Here is a 13,593-nt window from a genome sequence, read left to right on the forward strand (position 1 = left end):
CCTGAGTCACTACGAGTTCACTTAAGATGCTCTGGATCTCAAGTCTGTGGTATCTCAGTCACCACTACTCCTTTACTGGGTTGCATCACAAAGTCTCAGACCCAGGGAGTTAAACAAGGCTGCTTAGACCGTGGGGGGTGCCAAGTTGGGCGTTCTCCAGTGGGGAGTTTTGACTATGGTATAATATCTCTGCCACTGCCACTCCCCCACTGGGCTGCACTGCTAAAATCTCCGACCCAGGGAGACTATCTGTGCAAGTCCCTGGGAGTGCAGTACTGGGATTTCTCCCCTAGGGGCCGCAATTTGACACACAGTTGTTGCGTGCGCTGATGGAGCTGTAGTGAACTCGGTGGATTCGCTGCTGCCGCCACTAGCAATATGGCACCACTGCCACGCCCTCGGCCATGATGCGGTGTATTTCTTCTCTGGTTTTGAACTCCGCTCTGAGTCCTTGCCAGTTGTGCTGTGCCCGGCTCTTGGGAGCTTTAGATGTTCCCTGCACGAACAAAACTTCTGACTGCTGCCCAGCTGTTTAGCACCTGCTCACCTCAGCTCGCTGTCCACCCCTCCTCTCATGCGCCTGGTGGCTGGTTGAGTGGGTTGGTCTAGGGCCGTCCGGTGAACTCGCCGCTGCCGCCAGCAGTAAGACGCTGCTTCTGCATCCTAGGCCGTGAGGCCAGAGTACCTCCTCTCTAAATTTGAGCTCTGTTTTGAGTCTCCCTCCTCTCTGGAGCCTGGTGCTGCTAGGGGAGATGTAGGCCGCGCTGCTCCGGCCGCTCTGTGCCGCAGCTCTGGCTGCTCCGCACCGCCGCTCTGGCTGCTCCGGCTGCTCAGGCCGCTCTGCACTGCAGCTCTGGTTGCTCTGCATCGCGGGTCTGGCCACTCCGGCCGCACCGGCCGTTCTGCGACGAGGCTCTGGCTGCTCTGGCTATTCTGGCCGCTCCGCTCTGGCTGCTCTGGCCGCTCTGCTTGGCTGCTCTTGCCGCTCCACTCCGCATCTCCGGCTACTCTGCGCCGCCACTCCAGCCAATCCGCGCTGCGGCTTTGGCTCCTCCAGCTGTTCTGGCTGCTCCGCTCAGCTGCTCTGGCTGCTCTGCTCGGCTGCTCTGAACCGCGGCTCCGGCTGCTCTGCACCGCGGATCTGGCCATTCCAGCCGCTCAGGCTGCTCAGGCCGCTCTGCTCTGCGGCTTCCCTAATCCGCGTTGCGGCTCTGGTCGCTCTGGCTGCTCCAGGCGCTCCGCGCCGTGCGGGTGCGGTACTTTGGGCTGTTTTTTTTCCGGTGTCTTGTTTTTCTAGCCCTTTTTCTCTGTCCCTTGTATTTACCATTTTTATTTCTTTGCTGGTGGTGTTTTTTGGCTCTGAAAGGCGCTGGTTTTGTGGTAGTAGAGTTGGATTCTTAGCGGGACTTGTAAGTGCCGCTTTCCTCCATCACCATCTTCCCGGAAGTCTGCCCATTTCTTGATTGGGTTTTTTTTTGTTGTTGTTGTTTTGTTTTGTTTTTTGCTAGTGTAGAGTCTTTTGAGCTCTTTGTATATTCTGGATATTAGCCCTCTATCAGAGTGGTGGCTGGTAAAGATCTTTTCCCATTCTGTAGGCTTCCTCTTTAAGTTATTGATGGTTCCATTTGATGAGAAGAAACTTTTAAGTTTGATGCTATCCCACTTGTTAATTCTTGCTTTAATTTCCTGAGTTTTGGAGGTTTTGTTGTGAAAGTTACTGCATGTGCCAATATGTTGTAGTATGAACCTATGCTCTCCTCTAGTACACAGTCTCAGGTCTAATTTCTGTCTTTGATCCATCTTGACTTGATTCCTGTGCATGGTGAGATATAGGGGTTTTGATTCATCTTTTTACAAATGGATAGACAGTTCTCCCAGCATCATTTGTTGAAAAGGATGTCTTTTCTCCAGCGTATGAGTTTGGCCCCTTTGTCAAAGATTAATTGACTAAAGATGTGTGGGTTTGTTTCTGTATCTTCTATTCTAATCCACTGGTCAGTATATCTGTTATTGTGCCAGTACCATGCTGTTTTTACTACTATTGCTCTATAGTATAATTTGAAGTCTGGGATTGTGATGCCTCCTGCATGTTTCTTATTTCTGAGAATTGCTTTCGCTATTCTGGGTTCTTTCTTTCTCCATAAAAATTTCATGATTGATTTTTCTAGGTCGCTGAAGTTTGTGGCTGGTATTTTCATGGGAATTGCATTGAATCTGTAGATCAGTTTTGGCAGAATGGCCATTTTGATGATATTAATTCTGCCTATCCATGAGCACAGGATATCTTTCCATCTTCCAAGGTCTTTTTCAATTTCTTTCTTTAATGTTTTGTAGTTTTTGTTGTAGAGAACATTTACATCTTGGGTTAGGTTTATTTCTAGGTATTTTATTGGGTTTGAGGTTATAGTAAATGGAATTGTTTTCTTTGTTTTTTTCATTGTGGATTCATTGTTGGTGTAAAGAAAAGCCACTGATTTCTTTAGGTTGATTTTTGTATCCTGCGACTTTGCTGAATTTGTGAATCAGCTCCAGAAGTCTTTTGGTTGAGTTCTTTGGGTCTTCCAGATAAAGGATCATGTCATCTGTGAATAAGGATAATTTTAATTCCTCTCTTCCTATGTGAATTCCTTTGATTTCCTTCTCTTGTCTTATTGCTGTGGCAAAAGTCTCAAGGACTATATTGAAAAGGAGTGGTGATAGTGGACATCCTTGTCTTGTTCCTCACTTTAGAGGAAATTCTTGCAGTTTTTCCCCATTCAATATAATGTTGGCTTTGGGTTTACAGTATATTGCCTTAATGATGTTGAAGTACATTCCTTCTTTCCAATTTTCTGCAGTGTTTGTAACATAAATGGGTGTTGGATTTTGTCGAATGCTTTTTCAGCATGTATTTCTATGATGATGTGATTTTTGTTCTTGGTTCTATTTATGTGGTGAATAACATGTATTGATTTGCGTATGTTGGACCAGCCTTATTTTTCTGGGATGAAACCAAGTTGGTCATGATGTATTATTCTCCTGATATATTTTGAATGCATATAGCTAGTATTTTGTTTAGAATTTTTGCATCTATGTTCATTAAGGATATTGGTCTTTGGTTTTCCTTTCTTGAAGTATCTTTTTTTGGTTTGAGAATTAATGTGATACTGGCCTCATAGAAGGAATTTGGGAGAGTTTCATCTCTTTCAGTTTCCCAGAACAAGTTATGAAATATTGGTATTAGTTGTTCACTGAAGGTTTTGTAGAATTCAGCTGGAAACCCAACTGAGCCTGGGCTTTTCTTTGGTGGAAGAATTTTTATTTCTGTTTCTATTTCTTTGGTTGCTATTGGTTGGTTTAGGCTTGCTATAGCCTCTTGGCTGAGTGTAGGTAGGTTAACTGTGCTTAGAAATATATGAATTTCTTCCATGTTTTCAAGTCTGTTGGAGTATAAAATTTTAAAGTAGTTTCTAATAATCTTTTGAATTTCTTCACTATCTGTGGTGATATCTCCTTTTTCATTTCTAATTTGGATAATTTGGGTTGATTCTCTTTTTCTTTTGGTTAGGTTGGCCAGGGGTTTATCAATTCTATTAATCTTTTCAAAGAACCAAGTTTTTGTTTTATTGATTCTTTGAATTGTTTTTTGTTCTCTATTTCATTTATTTCTGCTCTAATTTTTATAATTTCTTGCCTTCTGCTGACTTTGGGAATAGACTGTTGCAGAATTTCTAGGTCCTTGAGTTGTGTCATTAGGTCCTTTACTTGGTGGTTCTCTGTCCTTCTTATGTGGGCACTCAATGCAATAAACTTTCCTCTTAATACTGTCTTTATAGTGTCCCATAGATTTTGGTAGGTTGTGTCTCTGTTTTCATTTGTTTCCATATTTTTCTTTATTTCTTCCCTAATTTCTGCTCTTACCCATTCATCATTCAATAGTGTATCATTCAATCTCCATGTATTTGAATAATTTATTTTGTGTTTCCTGTTGTCGATTTTTACTTTTATTCCATTATGGTCTGAAAAGATGCAAGGAATTATATTACATTTTTTGAATTTGCTGGCACTTTCTTTGTGTCCCAGTATGTGGTATATTTTGGAAAATATACACAATGGGCTGCTGAGAAGAATGTGTATTCTGTAGTTCCTAGCTGAAATATTCTGTAAATATCTATTAGGTCCATTTGGTTTATGGTTTTCTTTCGTTCTAAAGAGTCTTTACTCATCTTTTGCCTCTAAGATCGATCCAGTGGTGTGAGAGGTGTATTAAAGTCTCCTAGAATTATTGTATTTGGGTCTATTTGGGATCTGATGTCCAGAAGGGTTTGTTTTACAAATGTGGTTGCACCCATGTTTGGGCCATAAATATTTACTATCATTATATCTTCTTGGTGTATTATTTCTTTTAATAAAAGGAGGTGCCCTGATTTGTCTCTTCTGATGTGTTTTAAAGTCTGTTTTGTTGGATATCAGGGTTGCTATCCCTGATCTTTTTTGGTCTCCAATAGCATGGTATATCTTTTTCCATCCTTTCACTTTCAGTCTGTGAATGTCTTTGGTTGTAAGGTGAGTTTCTTGCAGACAACATATATTTGGATTATGGTTCTTAATCCACATTGCCTGTCTATGTCTTTTGATTGGTGAGTTAAGTCCTTTGACATTAATAGATATTATTGAAATATGATTTTTGTTTTCTGCCATTTTATGTTCTGTCTAATATTGTATGGATTGGTCTTTCTTCTTTACTTAAATGGGCCACTTATTGACTTCCTCTCTTATCTGGTTCTGAAGTCTGCTTCTTTTTTCTTCTTTATGGTTTATTTCTTTAAGAATTTTCTCTAGTGTAGGCTTTGAATTCAAGAAATTTTTTAGATTCTGTTTATCCTGAAGCAATTTTGTTTCCCCATTGATTTTGAATAGTAGTTTTGCTGGGTAAATAAGCTTTGGTTTGAAGTTATTTTCTTCCAGGGTCTGAATCATGTTGTACTAGTCTTTCCTAGCATTTATGACCTGGGTTGTATAGTCTGGGGTGATTCTTATTGTTTTGCCTCTATATGTTACCTATCTTTTTGTTCTCACTGCTTTTAGGATTCATTTCCTTGGCCTCTATGTTGGTCATTTTGGTTATTATGTGGCATGGGGAGGTCCTTCTTTGGTCCTGTCTAAATGGAGTTCTGTATGCCTCCTGGACATGAAGATCCAAGTCTCTTTCCATGTTTGGAAAATTCTCTGAGATTATTTCTTTGAAGAGATTACAGATGCCCTTGGTCTATACCTCTATCCCTTCTTCAATGCCTATTATCCATAAGTTAAGATGCTTCATATTATCCCATATTTGCTGGGTGTTTAGGTTTTGTTGCTGTAAAGATTTCTGTATATCGCTGACCATGTTTTCGGTTTTGGATGTACTGTCTTCTAACAGTTATATTCTGTTTTCCATTTCATCTAATCTTGCAGAATTTCTTTCTACTGCTGTCTTCATTTAACTTATTGACTCTTTCATTTCATTCCAGACCTCTTTCTGATTCCTTTTTAGTGTTTCTAACTCATCTTTCACCTCTTCTACACTTGTTTTAAATCCTTTCATCATATTGTAGATCAAGATTCAGAACTCCCCTTCTTGCTTTTCTTGAAGGTCAGTATTCATGATTTCTGTCATTTCTCCACTATTCCTGGTTCTCATATTTTCACCGTTCTCAGGCCTGTTCTTCTGTTGTCTTCCCATTGAAGTGGTACGGATTGGGTGATGGTGGATAAGCCCAATCAGAAGCTCTGATGGGCTGGTAGTTCTTCCATATCTGGTTTTCTGGGGGAAAAGTAGGTCTATGTCGGGGACCCTGCAGGTTTCCCCTTGTCTCTGTTGGTGCCTCTTCTGTTGCGCCAACAGTGTGGCTCCGGGGTTTTGCTAATCTCAAAGTTTGGGATGTCAAAGCTCTATGATCACTTTCAGACTCTTAGTTCACAGGGATGTAGTGTTGCCATTCCCCAAAATCCTTTTTAGGTCTGTGGTTCAATATGTCACCTTTTGTGGGTGTTGCAGAGACTCTAGCAGGTTCAAATTACCAGATTTTTTTTTTTTTCTAGTAGTTGGGTTGGGCCATGCCTTCTCCTGGCTGTTCCTCAGATCCTCAGAATGGGACTGCACAGGTTTGGGCCTAGGCCTGGTCTGTGCTGGGGCCTATGGCTGTAGCCTCTGTGAAGCTGCTCCATTGGTGCTGGGCTGGGGCTGTGCTGGAGCCTGGGGCTGCTGCTTCTGTGAAGGGGCTCCTGGTGCTGGGCAGGGGCTGGGCTGGATTGGGGCCGGAGATGGTAGCAGCCCAGGGGGCTCTGGAAGGAGCGGAGCCTGAGCTTGGCGGGGAAAGTGGGGGGGGCTTACTGGTGGCTGTCAGTCCGCGCAGAGGTGACTTCTGGGTCTCGGTGATTCCTGGGTCTCTGGACAAGCTTTTGGATTTTGTGGCCACGTTGGTGTAAGTCAGGTCCTGGGACTATCATTTGGGCTGGTCGCCCACGCAGCAGCAGCCTGCTGGCAGCCCAGCTCTGACTGCAGCTGATTGGAAACTTGACACCCCCGCCCTCCCCCCAGCAGTTCAAGGTTCCTGGTTTTCTTTCAGCGAGGTTCCTGGGTCAGTTTTGGTTTCTGAGCTATATTTATTTTGTTGGTTGAGATACCTCTTTGTCTTTATTTGAACTTTATTTATTTCAACCTACTGAGAAGTGCTGTGTCCCTCAGTCGCCATTTTGAATATCTTCTCTCCATGGTTTTTCATTGGTTTCAGTCTAAGGTCCTTTTCTCTTTCCTTAGTATATGTTTAAATTTCAGCAATCCAGGTTCTAAAATATAATCCCTTCACTATTTTTCATAAAGAATAGATTTATTTCATATTTTTTTTTTGTGTGTGTGTGGTTAAGGGGATAGAACCCAGGGCCATTCAATCTCTGAGCTACACCCCGTGCCCTATTTTTTATTCTTTATTTTGAAATAGGGTCTCACTGAGTTCCAAAGTGCCTCACTAAGTAGTTGAGGCTGTCCACAAATGTTGATCCTCCAGTCTCAGTCTCCCAAATGCTGGGATTACAAGTGTGTAGCACCATACCTGGCTATTTCATAAAATCTTAATGATGATTTGCAACTCCAAGAAGAAAAGCCATGTCTTGGTAGGCATGGATCTCCAAGAACTCTATATAATATTTCTACCTTCTTTAACTTTCTCTGGAGTTTTACTACTTATTCCATGTAAGATGATGACATATTTTTTTCTAGATAAATACAGAATATTTACTAATCAACTCCATTTAAGCAATAATCATTTTTGGAAAGGCATATATCTTTAATTTCTGTCTCATCTCCTCCAAGTTTGACTTTCCCAAACACTTTCTACTTTTCAAGACAAGCTGGTCTAGAGAGGATTAAAAGGCAATGGTAGCAGAAACATTTTGCCTCCTTCTTTATGAATGAAGTATTATAAAATTAACATTGTCAATTAAAACAAAAATAAATTGAGGTGGGAAACACAACCAAGTTGATTCATTGAATGAACATTACCTGTTGCTATAATTCGAATTTTTGTGTCCCCCAAAATTAATATGTTGAAACCTTACCATCAAGGTGATGATAGAATTGGGGTTAGAACATTTGGGAGATGATAAGGGCAGAGTTCACATGAGTGGAATTAATGACCTCATAAAAGAGGCCCCAGAGAGCTGCCTTCTCTTTTCCTCATGGTTTACAATAATAAGCCACCATCTGTGAATCAGGAAACAGGCCCTCAGCAGATACCACCTTGATCACCTTGATTAGGTGGTACCTTGAGTGTGGATATTCCAGTCTCCAGAACTGTAAGAAATAAATTTATGTTGTACACTGCTTGTTATATGGCATTTTGCAATAGCAGCATGATGGTAAGAAGATATCTACTTACAACTAATACCTCTAATTGAGCTACAATTCAAAATAATCCCTCCAGAATAGTGTGTGAGCCATATAATTTTTCTATTTCTAGAAGAGGTGGCTAAATTTCCAGTTTAGTTGAGTAATTTGAGTACTGAAATCATAACATACTAGAGTTAAAAATGATAGTTCTCAAGTGGAATTGATTTTTATGTCAACTAGTCAAATGCCCTCATTTTAGCGAAGAGAAAAGAGAAAACCCTGATTTGCTCAGCCATACAGCCAGTGTTCTGCAATGTCAGGGCCAGCCCCCTGGTGTCCTGATTCTCAGGCCAATTCTTTCACTCTATGCTGCTATCCCTTGGCCAGAGATAATAATTATTGGTAGCAACTACTTTATTTATTTCAAAGTAGATGTAGATATTTCTCCAAAGGGTACAATCTATACATATTTTAAAATAGCCAGAATTAGATTCATGTACAGCATATTAAAATATAGAAAATAATATATGGTATATAATTAAAAGAAGGTATATAATAGGGAAATACTGAAGCTCCAACTTCCTCCAAACCAATAGGTAAATAATTCAGAGGAGGATTAGGTGGAAAATCTCTCTCTGGAAAAGCAGGTTTAGAATTACACAAATTTAACTTATCTTTTTTTTTATATAGGGGGAGTACCAGGGGTTGGTCCCAGGGACATTCTAACTCTGAGTTGCACCCCCAGCTTTATTTTATTTTGTATTTTGCAACAGGGTATCAATCAATTGATAAGGCTCTCCTGTGATCCTCTTATATCAGCCTCCCAAGTACTGGGAAGACAGGCATGTGCCACCAAGCCATGCATAACCTATTTCCCTAGATGTTTGGCTACTCACTTATGTGACCTTGGGCACTTCACTTCTAAACTCAACCTCCCTCTCCTCGCTTGTTGAAAGGAATATTCATACCTACTTTCAGGATTTGGTTCTTCTTTAAAAAAAATGTGTGGATAGCTCATTTGCTAAAGATAAAATTTGCTCAGAGCTTACATTTATCTCATTCTTTCTCATTTGTTATTGCAATTTACTTGAGCTATTAATCTAAAATTAGCTCATCTACTTCTTACACCCCTTTTCAAAATAACTGATTTTACCTTTGTTCTCCTGTGAGAACAGTAGTAAGACTTAACTTGAACTTAAAAACATAGAAACATAGTAATTCCTTTCTTCTTTTTTTTTTTTTTCAGAGAAATCCTCATTTGTAATAGAACTGCCACACAGTCTTGAAGAATAAGGAAAGTCAGACAATGAATGGCTATTATCCAGAAGACAAGTAAAGCATATTTGGTAGATTAATTCTCAATTCACCTTCTCAGAGGAAAAGGACAATACCCTCATTTACCAAGATTCTAAAGAGATTTCCAGATAAGTCCTCATCAGCCCCACATGTCTTTGCTTTGAAGCATCTCTTCCCTAGATGGTTTTCTTAACCAGGTCCCAAACCATTTATTGAACTGCAAGAAGCCTGGGGAAACAATCTGCTGACATTCAGAGAAGGCACTGAGAAGAGGAAAGGCCTATGTGCTTGTCAGGGAATCAATCTTTCTGCCTATCATCCTCTTTTTCCTTAGAAGTAAGCGCATTAGTGCAATTACCTCATCCAGAACAATTACTTTTCCTTAAACTGTTTATTCTCCAGAGAAAGGTGTTTGGGAGCAGGTAGCAATTTGGCAAGAGAGGTGGATTTCTAAACACCACTTGTATTGATGTGGTGTGGCATACGAGAAGAGGAACTGTTGTGAAGGTTGTTTTCTTTTTCCCTCCTTTCTTGAGACTGAACCTAGAGTTGCTGAGAATCTAAGTGACTGAGTTTGGTCTCCAAACTGTGATTCTCCTGTCTTGGCCTCCCAAGCCTTCCTTTTAAACTGGTACTAACAAGACAAAAGAAACCACACATTTGGACCAGCTGAGTTCTGGTGTCATTTTGAGGGCTTCATCCTCCAAGAAGTAATATGGTAGTCTGACTAAAGCCTGGAACTTGAAGCCAAGTCCTTAGGGGTTTTCTTTGCTCTGAAAAACAGAATGACCTACAGAGGGAAGAAAAAGGAGCAACCATGAGGGATATTTTTCAGAAGCTGTTAAAGACCTGATAATCTATTAAAACAAAGCACACTTCGAAACTAAAAATTAAAAAAAAAAAGCCTTCCTTTCTACAAAGGCTCAGTGTGGATCTTCATTCCTTGATACTTATCAGAAAGGCATTTCCCAGGGCTTACTTTAAAATAAATCATCAGGAATGTGGAGCTTCTGAGAAATTTAGGAATTCTGGAGTAATTGGGACAACAGAAAAGAGAATTAGGTAGAAAAATTAAGAAAAACTGCTTGCATACACCTCAGTGCACTCATGATTAATTCACCACCTCCTTAATTGTATGCAGGCACAATTAACACATTTGCAATAATGTATTTTTTCCAGTGCTACTTTTCCCCCATTTTCTCCCACTTGCCAAACAGTTTAACTTTTCTGGTTTCTTTCAGGAGGGATGCCTGATCCGAGGTTAATCAGTAGAAGGGAACAAAGATGAAGAAAACCCAGGTTTCCTGGAGGTAGCTGGAGTTGGCAGTCAAGAAAACGTCTGTCTGCGCCGCGTTAGCCTCCAAAAAGCCGAGCGCTGCGCGTCATATCCCGAGTGGGCAAGCGCTGCTCTCCCGCGCTCCATCGGGCGGGTTTCTGCCCGAGCCTGAGCAATCCGCGGCGCTGTGAGCGCCTCCCGCACGCGAGGCGGGCTCACCTGCGACCCCGCGCGGCCCCGCCCGCAGTCCCGCCCCTGCTCGCTCATTGGATGCGGCCCGGAGGGGCGGGAGCAGGCGCTGCGGGGGTCTCATTAGCGATGCGGACCCGCGGCCGACGCTGGGTAGTCCCGGCCGGGTGGCCGAGCAGCGAGCGAGCGTCGCAGACTGCGGGGAACTCGGGAGCGGCCGCCGTGTGGCGGGATGCTGTGGGCACCCGCGCCGCCTCCGGGTGCCCATCCAGCGGCGGCCTCGAGCGCCGTGCCCTGCCGCTGTAGGGACTGTCAGTGGAGCAGAGTCACCCCCAAGGGCCCTCGGGACCCACTCACCTCCGCCGCGACGTCCTAGAGCCTCTCCAGCACTCCCGGGGCGCGGAGGAGCGGTGCTTGGGAGCCGGCAAGCAGCATGGGGAGAGCGGCGTCCGCAGGAGGCGGCGGAGCGCGCCGGTGTCTCGCCTGGCTGGTGCTCTGCTTCTGGGCGGCTGGGGCTGCAGCTGCGGCCGCCCGAGGTAAGCGCTGGGCAGAGCGGGTGGCCTGGACGAGGGCGCGTCCGAAGACTGAGCGGGGTAGGCACCCACAGGCTTTGATTTCCTAAGTTGCGCCTCCTATCTGTCAGCGCGGAGCCCGACAGGGTGGAAGGCGTGGGGAGGACCTCCGAGGGGACTAGTGTTCCAACCCAAGTTTGGCATCTGCTGCAATCCTACAGGTTGCTGTGACCCGGGCACCTATCCCTCGCTCTCATTGCCTGCTCTGTGTTCCGAGCCCTCCCCGATTGCTGCAGGGTGGAGGAGCTGGTCTTCTCTCCATCTACGCTCCCTCATTCTTTTCACTCCCTCCAAGACGATATTGTTTGCAGGTGGAAGCCTACGGTGATGTCCGAGAGTTCTCAGGAAAAGGGGCTGACGCGTGGCTTCTAACATTGCAGTTGTCATTTCCCTTCCGAGAACGTCAGCTGAAGTCAGGTCTGCGCCAAACCTGGTACCCCGTGGGCGACCCGAGCCCTGGGTCTCAGCAAGCGCTGAGCTCTGTCCCCTTTCCTGAGGTCGCATCTGAGCGGGAATTCAGGAGGGCTGGGAGCACTGGTTAGCGGCTGGCCCTAGGCTGCTCATCTGGCGCCTATTCTCCCCACCCTGCGCCTAATCCAGCTAGGAAGCCTGGACACCACAGAGCAATGGCGAAATATGTTTCTGTCCGACTTAGAAGAGCAGACCCCATATTCCCTGGATCCACTGCACTCCTGCGGAGTGAAATTTTGAAACTGGTTTCAGCACCACCTTGACTGAGGAAAGGAAGCATCAACTTAAACCCTATGGACTTGTTTTGAAAACGATCACAGGCAGTTTCAGGCATAGCTCTGGTACTGTGGCTTTACCTTTGAAATCGTCCGGAAGCTTCTTCTTTCTCTCCTTTACCTTTCTTGTTTCCATGTGTGTCATCCACTAGGCTTAGAATCTGTAATTGCATTAAAGGATTTACCTAGAGCTTATCTGGCAAAAGGTGGGGCTGAGCTTTTCACCTCACCTGCTCTGCTCTGTATCCTGAATATATTTCAATAGCAGGAGGCCTCCGGAAGGGTTGAGTACGATCACAAAAGAACCACTATCATCTCCAGTTTATAAAAATTAACAGTATGTTAAAAGCAATGTTGCTGCCTGGAACGTTTTTTTTTTTTTTTTTTTAAATAAAGGATAGAAGTCTTAAGTTTGATCATCTGTTATCCTGTTCTGTGCCTATTTGCATTTTATTTCCTGATTTTTTTTTTCTTAAATGGAGTAGACTCTCCCCCACCCCCAAAACAGAAAAGGCTTAAAAAAATGAGACTCGCTGATTCTCACACACTGCTTTGTGGGGAAGCATATTTCTTGCTGGAAGAAGCACAAGCTTCAGCCATTTAATTTACTACGGAGATGGGAGAATGCCTCTTTGCAAAGTCAGCTGAGCGGTTTTTAATACATTGTTGGAGGGAAAAGTGGCCTTTTTCTTAATGTTCTGAATGCCTGAGTTTCCATTTACTCTTTGGTGAGGAATACTTAATTATGACAGACTCCTGGTACAGATCCTTGAAATTTGCTTGGTGGGCTTTTCTTAAAGCCAGCTCCAAACAAGAGGTGGGGACATGCCAAAAGCCTCATGGATGGAGTTTTGCTGGCTGTGAAACTAAGGCTAGCACCTCTTGTCTGCAAGCTGTTCTTTAAAGGTCTCTTGGAAAACATACTGTACACTCTGCAGGCTTATTTACAACATGTCATGCACAGATCAGAGTAATGTTCAAGACACATGGAACGGAGCAGTAAATCTGATTTATATTTCCCTTGTCATATTTTACTTCCTGGGGCATGAAACCCATTACCTTTAGCTGTCAGGATTCCTCAAGAATCTAGCAATACTCAGGCTACAAACCTGGGAAACTACATGCACCTGGTTTTGCAAAGGGGGACTCAGTTGAAGTTATAAGAACAAAGGGTGAATTTCAATGACACTGAAATTCTCCCATTCCGGGAATATGTTATTCATTAAAAAATTAAAACCAGTATGTGTGCATCCTTGCTTAGCAATATCACCATACTCTGTAGGGTTAACTCTAGGTGATCTTTATTTATCCAAGTAAATAGTTATTTTGTTCACGATGATGTGTGTTGGGATCCAATCCAGGGTACGTGGTAGGCAAGTGCTAAAGACTGTCTTAGTGACTTGATCCACGATCAAGTAATCAACAGAATATTCAGAATTATGCCATTTAGTTTGGCATGAGAATATCTAAAAATTCAGTATTGTTTTCTTTACAATATTTATCATTTACCTGTTTCAAAGAAGATTGTACCAGCTTTTAAAAAAAATTCCCTCCAGGAGGATCCAGGTTTATGGACAGCTTCAGCTACTTAGTGAGACCCTTTGCAACTCAGTGAAACCCTGTTTCCCAATAAAAAAAATAAAAAATAGGGCTGGGGGGTGAATC

General features: G+C 43.1%; 1 protein-coding gene across 3 annotated transcripts in view; it reads left to right on the forward strand.

Moving 5' to 3' along the window:
• Nucleotides 1-11,043: 11,043 nt before the first annotated feature.
• UNC5D (unc-5 netrin receptor D) overlaps nt 11,044-13,593 on the forward strand; it is a gene marked incomplete at both ends in the record, with an annotated part of 663,802 nt that continues 661,252 nt past the window's right edge. For all 3 annotated transcript variants that reach the window (XM_080710801.1, XM_080710802.1, XM_080710803.1), the window contains one exon: nt 11,044-11,146. In XM_080710801.1, the coding sequence (XP_080566927.1) occupies nt 11,044-11,146 (103 nt within the window). The remainder of the gene's footprint in view (nt 11,147-13,593) is intronic.

The sequence above is a fragment of the Muscardinus avellanarius genome, assembly GCF_963383645.1.
Source record: "Muscardinus avellanarius genome assembly, chromosome: 14".
Lineage (NCBI taxonomy): Eukaryota > Metazoa > Chordata > Mammalia > Rodentia > Gliridae > Muscardinus > Muscardinus avellanarius.